At 44.0% G+C, this 16404-nt stretch overlaps 1 protein-coding gene and 1 non-coding gene across 3 annotated transcripts in view; both read right to left on the bottom strand.

Annotated features, from left to right (window-relative positions):
• Positions 1 to 16404, bottom strand: part of MAP2K5 (mitogen-activated protein kinase kinase 5) — a 161287-nt gene that overhangs the window by 22464 nt on the left and 122419 nt on the right. For both annotated transcript variants that reach the window (XM_068143548.1, XM_068143547.1), the window contains one exon: positions 2300 to 2361. In XM_068143548.1, coding sequence (XP_067999649.1) covers positions 2300 to 2361 — 62 coding nt within the window. The remainder of the gene's footprint in view (positions 1 to 2299; positions 2362 to 16404) is intronic.
• Positions 11680 to 11751, bottom strand: TRNAG-UCC (transfer RNA glycine (anticodon UCC)). The gene has a single exon. It is a non-coding gene; the product is annotated as a tRNA-Gly (tRNA).

Raw genomic sequence — 16404 nt, 5'->3', positions numbered from 1 at the left:
ACTTGCTTATACAGCAAAGATCTCTTCTAACCCAGAGTGAGGAATTTCAGTGCATTCCGTACCACATCCCTAACAGTGGCCAAAATGTTAATGGATTTCCTCCTTCCCTCCCATCCCTCCCTTATGGGATGTTGTGGTCTGGGCGGTGTGTAACCATGGGAGTGTGTAAACATAGAGATTATTGCAAAGGCACGGTGAGTTGATTCTCATTTTGCTGGGGATTATTACATAGCTTGACACAATGTGTTGCACAAACAGGTGGGAAATTTCACTCCTTTAGGAGAAGTCACAATACCCTGGGGTTCCTACCTTCATTTTTCCACATTTATTTCCATTACACTGCAGGGTGATAGTTCATTACGCAGCATTAACCTGTTTATAAGATCATGTTTCTCATCCCAACAGTCCTAGTTTTCCGTGCAACAGGTGCAATTAGCTATTGAAGGCTGTGCTTAGCTGCATGAAGGAACACAATAACATGGCACAGAGGTGACCATCAGGAGCTGCCTACTGACTAATTGGATTACATCCAAGCAGCCAGTGTTTATGGTGTAATTGGCATAAAGTCATAAAGTCTGGCACGCCGCTCGCTTGACGTCTCTAAGACTTATTAGGAATTAAACAGTATATGTTTGGTTCTTTTAAAGGAGTGAGTGGTGCCTCTCATTCAAAAGTACAGCCAAAATAATGCCAAATCTAAAACGCTGGATGATCTGTGCTGTGAATTCCAGGTATTAACGACACAATTTGCCTTCCCTACAAACAACTACAAGCCCTTGAAATAAAGCAAGTAACGCGAGCTCGCCCGACGAGCAGGTCGGGAGCAGTTCTAATCTGACAGTCCAAAGTAGCTGCCTCCCCAGGGAAAACAAGGCTATTAGCCACCATCAGTTATGCTTCAGTTTGACATCTGTGGAAATTTTAACACAGGTTATATCCCTCCCCTCTGCCTCACTGAGGGTTTGGTGTTTTTTTTTAAAGCAGTCTGTCATCTATTTTTCTGGCCAGGAGAAGTAGTGCAGACCTCCAGGCACATCGGTTTAGTTGCGCTGCAGAATCCTCCAAATAGCTCTTTGTAAACTGAAACTATTGACAATGGAGGCCTATGTTACACCAACTTCAATTATTTAGTTACTTTAATTAACCGATAATCAGACTGCTTTTGTGTCTGTGTTATTTGTTACAGGCTGTATCAGTCCTGAGAGGTATTTTCTCCTATGCTCTCTATTCAGAAACTCCATTTTAGTAGGGGACTTTTACCACAGTGGCGTGGAGCAGAGAACTTGAAAGTGCAGGAAAGCTCAACTTAAAGAGTTCTGGGGCTTTGAGCAGGGCTTTGAGCAGGACGTGTCCCCAAGGCAGGATTCCCTCTGGCCACACGGTTGCCACTCACAGTGGCACACGCTGAGCTGGCTGTGTCTGATTCAGAACAGCCGAGCATCCAGCCCTGGATGTGTGTTTGCAGAAGAGATGCTTCCCCCTCAAACACAGTGTGTTTTTACAGCATTCGTTCTTGTTTCATCCTGCCACACATTAAGGGCTCTCCTCTATTTTGGCAGCAGTCATGCTTGTCTCTCCTGCCATATATTAATGGCTGTCCCCTTCTCAGTGGGGACTGAGGGGATTTTTTTTTCCCTCCTGTATTCCCCCCCACCCCTTCACTTTGTTTCTTTAGGATAGCTTCCCCTCAAGATTTGTATTCTCTAGTTACTCCAGGACCGTATTCTTCATCCCACAGATTCCTTCTCCCTTAATTTAAAAGGTTTTCCATCAACTATTCAGTTTTAAGGAATGAAAATATACCCAGTGGTGTGTTTCAAAATACGACTCTCAGTAAAAATTACTTACTGAAAAGCCAATAAATTAATCAAGGCTGCCTGCCTTGCTAAATATCGAGGCAAATTTATAGGCAATATTATATAAAAAAGCCCCTGAATAATGCTGATATTACAAATGTCTTTGTGGTCTCTCTGCCCCCAGATGAATTGGGAGGGGGCTCAGTGCACAGGACTGCACCCGCAGTCGGGGCAGGTTTATTAAAAGAGGAGGGGGGAAAAAAAACCCAACCTCAAACCAAAACCACAACACCCTTGTAAGTACTTTTACGACCCTTTGTGTAAATAACGTTTACATAATTTAAACAGTTTGCTTAGCTTTGCTGCCCCATCTGCCCAAGGCCCCCAAGTCCCTCTTCTCTCAGAAAGGATGCAAGGAAAGCCATAAGGTCTCGCCGAGCTGCCGAGTTAATGGCATGTATCATTTACATTGAGGGCATGGCATGTTTGCAAACCGAGCTTACCATTGAGTGATGAAGTGTACAAATGGCTCAGAGAACTCCCCGGCTGGAAGGACCGGCGATTCCTGGGATTGGATTGAAACAAGAAGCAGAGTCAAGAGGAGAGAAGATAATTTTATTTTGCCTTTTTTTTTTTTTTTTTAAGGAGAGTAATATAACAGCGACAACAAAACAAAACAAAACAAAACACACACAGACAGACACAAAGCAAGCAAAAAAACCCCCACGAAGCGACAGAGTCCCCTTTTCACACAGAGAATTTGAGGGAGAAAGGTACAAATCCTTCTGAGAACGTGTTATAAAACACTGAATTTCCACTAATGAGTATTACACAATGGGTAAAAACATGTGGAAAGACACTGAGGGGAGGTGAAAAAAGGACAATGATAGCCACAGGGTAAAAAGGAAGGTAGGGAAAGTGTAAATGAGAAATTAATGATTATTTAAGTAACACACAAATGGTCTTGTAATTAACAAAGAGCTGTGAAATTATTCTTGTGTTGACCTTTGTTTCTTTCACTGCATTCGCTATTTATTTACACTCATGTTTATTTACACTTATTCATTTTAGAGGCTGTCCTCACACGCTGTCTGTTCAAGATTTAAAAGGCAGAAAACATTTTTAACGGGGGGGGGGGGGGGAGGGTGTGTGAGAAAAAAAAAAACCCAGCCAAAAGACAAACAACCAAGCACAGGATTTACCAGTCTAAGTGGTAGAAAATAACCAGCTAGCATTTATGAAAGGGGAGAAAAGGAAATAAATTAAGAGCAGGAGAGGGGGGTAAAAAAATAAAGAAAGAGAGGGAAGAAACACCATCACCATTTGCAAAAACAAAAACAAAAGGAAAAGGAAAAAAAAGAGGGGGGGAAAAAAAAAAGGGCTTTACGAATTTAGGAGTTTTTCCAAGAATGACAGAGAGCTCCACTGTGTTTATAGTGTAACAGCTCAGGATGTAATGAAATTACACTGCAGAGTACTTTAACAGTGTCATCTCATTAGACCTACAGTTGGAACAAGAGAGCCACATAAAACAGGCAGCTGCAAATGACTCCATTCTCATCTATTCTCATTTGCTATTAAAAATACCTTTCGGCGGCTTTTTCCCTCCCTGACATCCCTCCACAAAGTACCCTGCAAAGTATGATACATGCACCTATTTAAATTAACAAAGGAATGACTTATTTTAATCTCACTGTGCTTTGGAGTGCTTTGGCCATTTGGATGAGCAATATATCATTACATACAACCTTCCAGCGCTGCAGGCAAGAAACTCAGAGCGTGCAGCATTTGGTGGGAGCCAAACAATTTCTCTAGCACACAACTGTGTCAAATGCATGCATGTATTCATTATTGGGAGCGGGAGGAAATAGCTTTGATGTAGTGGAAAAAAGAAGATGATAAAAGCACCTCTGCAATGTGTGTGCCATTATCAATGGTGGCAGATAGACACAACTGCAGAGCCTCCTATGTGATTAGTAAATATACATATAATTGCTGTGGCCAATTATCAGAAAAATGAGATCGGTAATTACAAGACAGAAAATTAACTAGAACTCTTATTAAGGCTTTGTTTCCAATTCCAACAATTGGAAACTGCTGGAAAATACAATTAAATCAAAAGTAACTGAGGAGGTAAAAGGAGAAGCCAAAATTGCTTTACAATTTTCAAAGACTCCCATTAAATGCAAGGAGTGTTTGATATAACATGCCCAAATCCTCTTTGAACTTAGGCTGGGGTGAGGGAGAGGTTATTGTTTCTAAACTTATAAATGACATCAATATAGGAAGGTTTCCACTGGAGAGTGGAAGGAACACAAGGAAATAAGCAGAGCAATTAAACTTTCTCCACTTCAAAGAACTGTGTGTGAAAATTATTCATGTTAATAGAGAAAATACAGAGCAAAATGCCAGCCTCGCTTCAAGAGTGTGGAGCTCAGCAGGCTTTGATTCTCCTCATCATCTTCTCTTGTCCAGCAGAGCCTTCCTGGGCTTCCACCTTCACAGAATCATAGAATGGTAAGGGTTGAAAGTGACCTCTGGAGATCACCGAGTTCAACCCCCCAGCCAAAGCAGGATCCCCCAGGGCAGGTCACACAGGAACGTGTCCACCATGCAAAGGCTGCTTTCCCAGGTGGGACTTAAAGCAGAGCAGGTATGAAATGAACCTACCACTGTATTTCAGTATTTGAAGTGTGGCTACAAAGAAGATGGAGACTCCCTTTTGAAAAGGAGTCACATGGAAAAGAGGAGGGGTGATGGGTACAAGTTACTCCTGGGGAGATTCTGATTGTACACACAAGTGAAATAATTCACAAGGACATCAGCCATTGCAATAATCTCCCCAGGAAAGTGGTGGAGTCCTCAACATTGGGCACTTTGAAGATTCAACTGGGCCAGTTTGTTTAGACTGGGCTTTTCATGGAATCCTAGAATTGTTTTGTTGTCTAAGATCATCAGCTGCAACCATCAACCTAAGACCACCATGGCCTTTAAACCATGTCCCAAAGTACTACGTCCACACATTTTCTGAACACTCCAGACACTGAACACTCAGACTCCAACACCTCCCTGGGCAATCTATTCCAATGCCTGTAAGGTTGGACCCTTTGCCATGAAAGGTTGGACCAGATGTTCCTGGATGCCCCTTCCTACCTGGGATTTCATGATTCTATGAAACTCTGTGGGCATGTATTACTCATCAGTCTAAAAACAAGCAGGCGAAGCAATCAAAGCACATTCCCTGGGGAACTGGCTCTGCCCAGCGATTTACTCCCACTGTTTAAGTAAAATCCAAGTGAGAAGCTTGTTCCAACCATCTCACCAACAGGGCTGCCAGCTCAGAGCAGCCCATGCTGGGGAAGAGGCCAGGCAATGGGCACTTCACACGGATTTGGTAAGTGATCATTTCTGCAATCCCAAAGAGATGACAGACCATCAGAGTCAACCGCAGCATGAAACGGAAGGAGTAGCTGATGAGCTGCTTGGAAGCCACCAGCTTTTCACTTTGGCTGTCTCAAGCTAAGCTGGCATCAGGGTTCGTGCAGGCAAGAGAAGAAGCTGCTCCATTGATATTGACACCATGGGAATGGAGCACAGTCAGGGGATGAGGTGCTCTTCCATAAGCATGCAAGAAAATTTTACTAGCATGAAAGTAAAAGTTAAATACTCTCTTTCCTTTCTGTACAATGCTGGTATTTCAACCACATCCTACTCTAATCTGCTGCAGACCTGTCAGCTACTAGAACTGCAGAATAATTTTGGTTGGAGGAGACTTTTAAGATGATCAAGTCCAACTGTTAACCTGGCACTGCCTGATCACTACTCAACCACGTCCCTCAGCACCACATCTCCACAGCTTTGAAACTTCTCCTGGGGTGGGGAATCCATCACTGCCCTGGGCAGCTCTGGGCCAGAACTTAGCAACCCTTTTCTGGTTGGTTTGTTGCCAAGAGCTCAGGAAGAGCTTTTGTGGGTGGGCATGGGTAGAGATGGACACCAACTGGATCTCCATATGTAAACCAGATGCTTTTAATAGCCTTCCCAAGGATTTTACGCTGGGCACCCATAAATTTTCTGTCTATTTGCCTGATGAATTGAAAGCCTTTTGGGAGAGAGCATCAATCTCAAGGAAACATGTTTGAAGGCAAAAAGATCAGTCCAGATACAATCTTTAATCTCGCTCCTGTCCATAGGAGCCAATGGTTACTTTACACAGGTAAGACAGGGGAGAATAATTATTGAATCATTTTGTATGGAAAAGATCTTTAAGATCATCATCTCCAACCATTATCTTACTCTGCTGCTTAGAAGATTCTGGTTGCAGCTAAACCTGGAAAGCACAGACCCTAAACTTCTGAAGGTGGACACTGAAAAGGTGCCTTAAATGCTGCATTTTACCTTTGTCTGAAAGAGGAAAACCTCCAGCAGTACCTACCCAGGCAAACCAAGGACCTAAAGATTTCAGTTTCTGATGTTTTCCATGCACAATCTTTTGAGCAGTAGACAGATGAGAGGATTTTGTGGTCAGAACCATTTTTAATGGGAGAAAGTGCAGGTATTGTCACCTCTGTAACTTGAGCAATGATGATGTTGTTGTAGAAAAGAAAACACTGTCCAACACCACACAAAATCCTATATTGCATCCTGAACTTCCCCAGACCTTGGCTGACACTCAAAGAGATGGGTGTATGAAGAAACAAAGCAAAGCTACATGTCTCTACCAAGTCTACATTGTCTGTGTGCTGCAATAGTCACATCTGACGCAACCACAGGGACTGATCTGGCTGCATTCCCATGTCTTGCCTTTATTTTATACCAACCTGTATGCTGAGATAGCATCATAGAGTTGTTTTAGTTGGAAGAAACCTCTACAATCATCGGGTCCAACTGTCAACCGAAGACCACCATGGCTATTAAACCATGTCCCAAAGCATTATGTCCACATGTTTCTTGAACACCTCCACATCATATCAGTAGAACCTCCAGATTTTAAAGGAGTGAGGAATGGGCATAGTAATTTTACACTGGGAAATGGTTCTTTAATTTTCCTTAAATACTAGATCTTCTAACTAGTGTCATGTAGACATCTGTACTATGGGTGCTGCTAACATGGCAGCAAAGACTCAGATGGTTGCAAGGGTTGATGTACCACTGATCTCTGTATCCCCAGGCAGCTTATTCCCAAGCCTGGCTACTTCCTTAAGCATCCAAGCAACACTCCCACAATGGGATCTGCTGCAGGAGAAGACAGGACTGGGCTCTGATTCCTCCAAACTGTGCACGCACAGTGAGAACAGGGAAGGGTGATAGGAAAAAAAAGTTTGAGTGATGCCTTTGCCTTGTGAATAATGAACAGTTCAAGGAGGTCAACCCATTACAACTGAAACCGTTTAATTATTAATTATGCACAATCTATGAGCAAAAGGACAAGTTCAGAATGTTTAATGTGTGGTAACTCCAACTGGACCCTCTCTTGGCATTTTGTTATTAGCACTTGTCAGCAAGGTGCTCAGGCATAAAGAAAAAAGCTCAGCAGCAGAAAATCTCAGCTAGCAGGAGGAGGGAAGGCTTTAAACTTCAAACACTGCTCCTAATATTTAATTTATAGAGTGCCAAGGCTCTGGTATAAACCTTATTGACTTCCAGGGACTTAGGGAAGTCACATTATCTAAATGAAGACCTGAGAATGAGAATGCTGAGACAATCCTTCCAAAAGCTCTCTCTTTTGAAGGGAGCAGCTATCTGCAGCTTTTTTTTTTCTCCATAGGTCTGAAGAAAGGAAGAGTGGACCACCTAACAGCATGTCCAGATGGCAACCAATCCTTTGCAGCCTCTGCAGTAAGAGCTTGAATTACACATCTGAGCATTATCCCCACCTACTTCTCAAACCTATTACTTGAAATGTCTCTTGATCTGTTTGCTCTCACTAAGCCGAGCAGTACAGAGATGGCACAGAGGCTCAGGAATAAATAATGTTCATCAAAGCCACAAATACATACAGATAAGGCACCTTTCCTCTCTCTTCTCTCCTGCTTGGAGGTTTACCTGGCCAAACTCAAGAGGCAAATTCAACAGATACAGCTCTGAGCTGCTTATTTTCTTTGAAAACACTCTAATAGAATTTAGGAGCAGTGCTTGACTGGCAAAAACACACCAAAAGCATCCCATGCTTCACACACTGTGTTCTGAGAGTGAAGTATTTTCTCAAAGCAACTGAAAGCCTGATATTTATCACATCCTTTCTGAAAACCCCACAATCTCCCTGGGAGAGGAAAATCAGCAAACACAGCTTTCTACCTCAAACCTTCAAGGTGGCAATGGCAAAGCCCTCAGCTATGTGTTAAGATCAAACCCGTGTTCCTCCTACTTCCTTCTTTGGAGGCTAGCCCAATGGACAGCCACAGTGCAGAACAATGGCAAGCCATCACCCAACACATCTCCAGAAGCAAGCCAGGCTGTGAAGGGTTAAATTTTCCCATTCCCCACAGCTACTGCTATTCTGCATTCCTCTCTCCTCAGTGTGAACGCTTGTGCAGAAGGAAATGCCATGGTCCTATGGCTCGATGGCCACAGGAGGGAAGTTAGCAGAACCCAGCAAACCAAACTCCAGTTCCTCTCTCCTCTGGGTTTCCAAGCACACCCTGCCTTGGAAATTACCATCTCCTCTGGGCAGATAATCCTATTCTGCAACTTGCCCATTGATGCTGAAATGGCAGGATTTAATAAATTATGGGTGTGCTTCACAAAGCGTTTCTGGCTTATCACTTCAGCCTAAAAAAGACAAATCAGAATCTATCTCTAGGATTGAAGAACTTTAATGCACTCCAGCCTTCAAAGAATACAAATATTTTTATACAGCAGCTGCTGCTTTTTTTTACTGTGTGGCCAAATAGTGATATGGTTTGGGGTTGGTTTTTTTGTTTGTTTGTTTCAGGGAAATTTAAGATTCAGAAGCACCAGAAATGCTGCCAGGTGCAATTACACGTAATAAACACATCGAGCTGTTCCAACCAGAGCAGCAAATATTGTACATGTTCAGATTGACTCCTACAAGGACAACTTTTTCACAGCATTCCTTTAAAAAAAAAAAAAACACCCAACCACAAACCCAACAACAACAAAAGAAACCTTTCCTGACTTTCAAGCCAATCTACTTCAAAAGCCTTGCACAAACCTAATGGCAGGTGATTTCCTACAAGTAACACGTCTGCAGAAGACAGCGCTGACTGGAGGTGGCTCAGAGGTCCAGACTTGAAAGCGTTTCTGGATTGTCCCTGTTACACTCCCACCCCCAGCAGGAAGGTGAAAGATGATTACATCTCTGCACCAGGTCGCTTCTTGCTCTTTTCTTAGCAGCAGATGCCAGATGTGACAAATGATACATGGGGGCATTTTGGTGTGAAGTTTTGTCTGCAGGGATTGGAGTGTCAGCAGTAAACTCATTTATTTCCAGATCTCTAGCTGGATGGGAACCAAGGTCGAAAGGCCAGTGTTTTATCCACCAAAACACTCAGCCTACCTTTAACACTTCAAATCACGTGAGGACCAGCTTATTCTCCAAGCTGTGCTACCTGCTCCCCAAGTTCTTCACAACACCACGTCCAAGTAACCTACATTTGTACTGAACACACACAATGATGCCTCTGGTTAAACAAGTCAGGAGGTACTTGGGGCTATTCTATTGTCAGTTCTGCAGCACTTGCTAGTGTGGGAGCTCTCCTCCCTCTCTACTCTGCTGTGGTAAGACCACACCTGGAATACTGTACACAGTTTTGGACTCCACAATTCAAGAGAGACAGGGATCTGCTGGAGAGTCTACCAGAGAGCTATGAGAATGATTAGGGGACATGACCATCTCCCCTATGAAGAAAGACTGAGAGACCTGGGGCTGTTTAGTCTTGAGAAGAGAAGGTCAAGAAGAGATCTTACCAGTGCCTATAAATGTCTGAGGAATGAGCATCAAGATGAAGGTGCCAGGCTCTTTTTGGTGGTGGCCAGTAACAGGCCAAGGAACAAAGGATACAAGCTGGAACACAGGAGAAACTTTACTATGAGGGTGACAGAGCCCTGGAGCAGGCGCTCAGAGAAGTTGTGGAGTCTCCTTCTCTGGAGACTTTCAAAACCCACCTGGATGGATTCCTGTGTGACCCACCCTAAGCGATCCTGCTTTGGCAGGGGTGTTTGGACTCAGAGATCTTTAGAGGTCCCTTCCAAGCCCTACCAGAATCCTAGAAGGATTCTCTGAAGGGGGCCTACAAGAAGGCTGGGGAGGGACTTCTCAGGATATCAGGTAGTGATAGGACTAGGGGGAATGGAATGAAGCTGGAGGTGGGGAGATTCAGGCTGGAGGTGAGGAGGAGGTTCTTCACCATGAGAGTGGTGAAGCCCTGGAATGGGTTGTCCAGGGAGGTGGTTGAGGCCCCATCCCTGGAGGTGTTTAAGCCCAGGCTGGATGAGGCTCTGGCCAGCCTGATCTAGTGTGGGGTGTCCCTGCCCATGGCAGGGGAGTTGGCACTAGATGATCCTTGTGGTCCCTTCCAACCCTGCCTGATACTATGATACCATGAGGCTTTTTTTCAGAGCCCAAAAGGGGGAATGAAAGAAGGGGAAGAGTTTAATTAACACCAGGAATAATCTACAGCATTAAGATGTGGTGTTTTCTACCTCTTGCCCAAGCTTTGTACTTGTTAGTGCGGCTCTCCAAAGGGCCTTGCAGAGGAGGGGAGAGGTAGCTGGAAAAGCAGGTTAATCCTTTTACCGTAACTGTAATTGCTTTCTCTCTCAAACAAACACCGGAATTTTTTCCCTCTCATTGCCGGTCTCTTGTCGATCATAAGCTAGCAGAGCACAGCAGTGTTTTGGGTAGCTACACACACAAATCCACACACTTCAAATGGCTAAGGCACAGCAGCATGAAGCGCAGCCTTTACCTGTTCGCACCGAAGGGACTCAATTGAAAAACTAAAGCCATTTATTGTTCCCTTTTTTCCTCTGTACTCTCCCAATGTATTTTTATTGCTTTTTCATAAAACACCGCCGCAAATAATCAAGCATGACCATTGACATCCACAAGATTGAGTTTTAGGAACCATTAAATGAGCTTGCCCTCTTGGGAAGGTTCTTGCTCAGGTTGGTCTAAAGGTAATTATTCAGCAATTCCTACCTGTGGTTTTACCTTGTTCCTATATGAGTCTTGGAATCTCATACACTGGTAAGGTCACAGTTTCTGTCTCAATAAAAGTATACCCTAAAACAACTTTTCCACAGGACAAATCATGGTGGGTTTGAGACCACAAGTGGGTCTATCCTAACACCAGCTTTTCTTGCATGGAAATCTTCAAAACTCTGGGAATTTTCAAGGTTAGATGTTGCTGTTTACACAATGTAAATCGTTATGTGCCTCTCCTAACATTAGCTTTTCTTGTGTGGAAGTCTAACCTTGAAAATGTGCAGTTTTGATGGTGCTGCTGTTTATGCATTTAAAATCATTATGTGTCTATCCTAACACCAGCTTTTCTTGTGTGGAAACCTTCAAAACGCCAGGAACCAGCACCAGAACAAGAGGACACAGTCTCAAACTGCACCAGGGGAAGTTTAAACTCGAGGTGAGGAGAAAGTTCTTCACAGAGGGAGTTGTTAGCCATTGGAATGGGCTGCCCAGGGAGGTGGTGGAGTCACCATCCCTGGACTGGATGTGGCACTTGAATCCATGGTTTAGTAGTCCAAAACCAAAACAGGTTGGAAGAGACCTTCAACATCATCGCATCCAATACCATCTAATCAACTCAACCATGGCACCAAGCAAGATATTGAAGAGGATGGGGCCCCCCAGCACAGTTCCCTGGCTGCCAGCAGTACCATTCAGCACCACAAAAACTCCACCTGCGTTGGCCGGGAATCGAACCCGGGTCAACTGCTTGGAAGGCAGCTATGCTCACCACTATACCACCAACGCCCCATAAAACTGGAGCACAAGTCATGAAGTCTTGGGTGAGAGGTTGGACTTGATGATCTTTGAGGTCTTTTCCAACCATATTGATTCTGTGATGATTCTATGAGTGTTCAGGGTTAGGTATTTTTCATGCACTGAAATCAATACCTGAGACTCTAAAGGGAAATTTCTAAATGAAAAAAGGAAGTCTGGTTTCATTCTGAGCATTTGGAGTTTTCCACTTCATTTATAGAATAGCAAAACATAGCACTGATGTGTAAGGGTAAGAAATTCAGGACTCAAGAGGTCTTCATCGAGTGATTTGGTCACAGAATGGCTTGGTTGGAAGTGATCTTGAAAAACCATCTATTTCCAAGCCTCCTGTTCTGGGCCAGGACACCTCTCACTAGCCTTGAACACCTCCAGGGAGGGGGCATCCACAACTTCCAGTGTCTCACCACCTGCACAGTAAAGAATTTCTTTGTAATGTCCACTCTGTATCTACCATGCTCTGGTTTAAAACCATTATCCCTAGTCCCATCACTACAAGCTCCTTCCAAAAAGTCCCTCCCCACCTCTCCTGTATCCCCCTTCAGGTAACTGGAAGGTCACACTAAGGTCTCCCAAAGCTTTCCCTTCTCCAGGCTGACAGACCCAATTCACTTAGCCTGTCTTTGTAAGAGAGGAGCTCCAGCCCTCTGATCATCTTTGTGGCCTCCTCTGGACCTTTTCCAACAGACCCATGTCCTACTTGTGCTGGGAGCACCAGAGCTGGCTGCAGTACTCTAGCTGAGGTCTCACAGGAGCAGAGGGGCAGAATCACCTCCCTTGACCTGCTGATCACACTTCCTTGGATTCAACCCAGTGCACACTTGGTTTTTGTGGGCTGCCAGAGCACACTGCCAGCTCATGTCAAGCACCTCATCAACCAGCACCCTGAACACCCTGTGGATTTTTAAGGCAATGCCACAGCAATAAACAGAGAGATCTATTTAACCAGGTTAAAAATAAAAGAAGGGAATAGAAACAACTGGATAGGTTAACAGGTATTAAGTGCAGGCTATTTTTTTCTATGGGAAGACACTGAAATGCCTCACAGCTCAGCATCAGCACTACCCTGGTGGTTAACTGATGCTGCTAAAGATTTCCAGAGTATGGATTTAAAAAAAATAAAAAAGGAAAGAGAAAAGAAAAGAGGTCTTTGGTTTGTGGAGTTTGTAAAGTCCTTGAGCTAGATTAAACTGCAGTCTTGTGAGACCGAGTATCTCTGTGGGGGCACTTAACAGAAATGCTCAAGAAACTCATGGAAAGCTTCTCACTACTTACTCATGAAGCTATCAAAGGAAGGATTCGTGAGGACAACTAATTAATTTTTTCCTTTAAATTCCTGCCTCACTCATCAAATAAGCAGGGTTTTCAGTTGCTGCCTCCTGTTTGTAAAAATAAGGTTTGCTCTTGAAAGTCTCCACTCCTCAAGCTTCTAATGCAACTGGAATAAAGCAATAATTGATCTAAAACCTGACAAAAATCCTTTTCTTTTCTCCCTAGTTCAATGTATCTTTAAACACAAAAGCCAGAAGCAACGCCCAGAGTCACTACCACACCGAGATAAGCCATGGAAACCCTGAAACCAAAATTAATTTCTTTCAGGTTATGAAGAAGAAAGGGTTAGAAACTAGAACTGATGCTTAAACTACAGAGCTCATGACCACAACTGCTCCAGTACAGCAAAACCTGGTTTACAGCAAACACCCACAGGGCTGGCAATAATTGCTTTCCTAGAAGGGATACTCCAACAAAATACAGGTCAAAGAAAGAACCCTGGAGAGGTTAAGGAAAATTTAGAGGTTAAGTCAGGATTATTGTCTATGGCATGCATTCCCACTGTAGGCTTTGTCCATCCAACCTTCTCTAGATACAGAGCAGAATCCCAGCACGGTAGGGGTTGGAAGAGACCTCTGGGGATCATCTAATCCACCCAGTCTGCTAGAGCAGGGGCACCCAGAGCAGGTTGCCCAGGATCACGGTATCTAGGTAGGTTTGGAATCTCCCCAGAGAAGGAGACTCCACAACTTCTCTGGGCAGCCTGGACCAGTGTTTCATCACCCACAATGAGGGTGGTGCCTCAATGAGGTCAATCTACCATATAGCCAATACCTCTACAGTCCAAAACCCCAGGATGGGAATCTGACAGAGCTGTTGGGTTTGGCCTTTTTGGGATCTTCACACACAATCTGCCATCTCTCAGATGTGTTACTCAACACTGACTGGACTAGCAAGGAGGAAGAAGGACATTTATAGGAGGTTTTAAAAACTGCATCTGGAATAGAGCTGAGGGAGGACCTACACACCCATTTCCTACATCAGACATGGAGCTAACAAGTAAATAAGTAGCTACAGGTTGGAAGAATCTTGAAAACAATTCCAATTCTCAAATGACTGCAAGGAAGCATGTAGGTTTTCTGGGAGGTTGCTGAAGGTTTGGAGGCTAAGCAGGGAACAGCTGGGATTTTTTTGTCAACTGAAAAAAATAACCATGGGAGGCATTCTCAGACTGCCCACAGCAAGAGAGGTTAAAAACCTAATTTTACTTATAATCTTTAGGTTTCAGAGTCACCCCAGTAAGTGAAATTGGGTGGCTTGCATCTCTCCCATGCATCACCGCTGGGGCCTGCCATATTAATAATGTTATTCTGGGGCTGTGTTGTTTCCTGTTCCAAGTTATCATCTGAAACAGATTCCAATCATAAAAACGTTCCTTTTAAAATGCACCTTCTGAAGCAGAATCCCACTGCTGATACTGCACTGAAAATTCATAGATTCACAGAATGGTTTGGGTTGGAAGGAATCTTAAAGCTCATCCAGTTCCAACCCCCTGCCACGGGCAGGGACACCTCCCACTAGACCACGTTGTTCATGGACTCATCCAGCCTGGCCCTGAACACCTCCAGAGAGGGGGCATCCGTGACCTCCCTGGGCAGCCTATTCTAGTGTCTCACTATCTTCACTGTAAAGAATTTCTTCCAAACATCTAATGTAAACCCACCCTCCCCAAGCTTTGTCTGCTTGACCAGGAAACACAGGGTCTCATCTAGGACATCTTCCAAGCCCTGCAACGGCTCCTGCTTCGAGCAGCACTCTGTTCTCCTTTATGTTGGAGTGTTCCTGGAAAGCCTGCACACCCAGTAAACCATGCATGCCCTTCCCAACAGGGATTTATCTGCACCACTCAATGCTTGTCATGGAACATTTTAGCAAGTTGGAGACAAGCTAAGTTGAGAGTTAGAACATTAAATGACTCTCTGCTCCCAAATAACAACAGCCTGCCTTTATTACTGCTGGCTATGTTGCAGGGCAAACCACATTAACAACTAGTCTATCCTCATCTTTGGACCAGAAGCAGGAGTCTTATCATGGTGGGAGATGCTGCTACGATTAGGAGCGTTGCTTAAATGACCGTGTCTTATTTGTAGCTGGATCAGATTTCACCAGAAGTTACTACCACATGTTAAAAAATAAAGGGTCTGGCAGACATGTGGCCTATTCACACAATGCTCCTTGCTGATTTGCCCATTAAAAAAATAATCCCAATGCCATTAAAAGGCCAATAACAGAATTTAACAACAACAACAACAACAAAGTCCAGCCGCTTATTGTGATGTGAGAAGAATCACGTTGCCTGACATTAGGTTTTTTGTTGTGGAATCACCCTGCTTCACTTAATTTCTGCAAATAAATTCAAGTCCCAGAAAATGAGCAGAATTTTTGAACTGCCAATTGACCTGCTCTGTCTCATACATTTCACTAGGGGTTTCAAAACAGCTCCAAAAATGTCACTAACATCTGGGGAGATGTGGTGCTGAGGGATGTGGTTTAGCGGTGACCTGGCAGTAGGGAATGTGGTGCTGAGGGACATGGATTAGTGGTGACCTGGCAGTGCTGGGTTCACAGTTGAACTTGATGATCTGAAAGGTCTCTTTCAGCCAAAACCATTTCTGTGATCCTCTGACCATCCAATAACTCCCATGGACAGTTTATAGTACACAGTGCATCACCTTACAGAGTCTGAGAAGAGTCCAGGATACCTTGGTAATGCAAAATTAACCCCTTAGCTAGTTGAATCATCTATCCTGTTAATTAAGAATGGTTATGAATGAACAGGGCATTAATTTTTGGTTTCCTGCTGTCTTTTGATGGAACATGGTTCTACAAAAGCCCAGTCATTGCCAATATAACAAACTAATTACAAAGAATCGGGGTCTTCACGTTGCTAAAACTTCCAGATTCTCCCCATATCAGGCCCTGGGGTTAAAGAGCCAATTTCAAGAAACACTCTTTTCCACAGAGCTGTTTAATCACAACTTCAAGAAGCCAAAAGTCCAAACCATCCCCTGTCACACACAAAAATATATTAAAGGGCTGGAAAATGTTTCCAACTGCAACAACATCAGCAAATTATCACCATGGCCTGAAGGTATATGGAGATCAAAGATCCTTCAGGCAGCTCCATCCCACTCCTGCAGATCTGTTCCTCCCATATCCTACACAACACCACAGCTCACCCAGAAGCTAAGCCACTATGGGAGCATTGCTGTGCTCAAGCTGTGAGTTACAGATCATCACTTCTCACTGCTCTGATCGTCATTAAGGTGGGTGGGGAATTCTGCACCCGGATCT

The sequence above is a fragment of the Melanerpes formicivorus genome, unplaced genomic scaffold, assembly GCF_026170545.1.
Source record: "Melanerpes formicivorus ecotype bairdi unplaced genomic scaffold, bMelFor1.0.p_v2 SCAF_10, whole genome shotgun sequence".
Lineage (NCBI taxonomy): Eukaryota > Metazoa > Chordata > Aves > Piciformes > Picidae > Melanerpes > Melanerpes formicivorus.
This window is presented reverse-complemented; position numbering and strand designations above follow the sequence as displayed.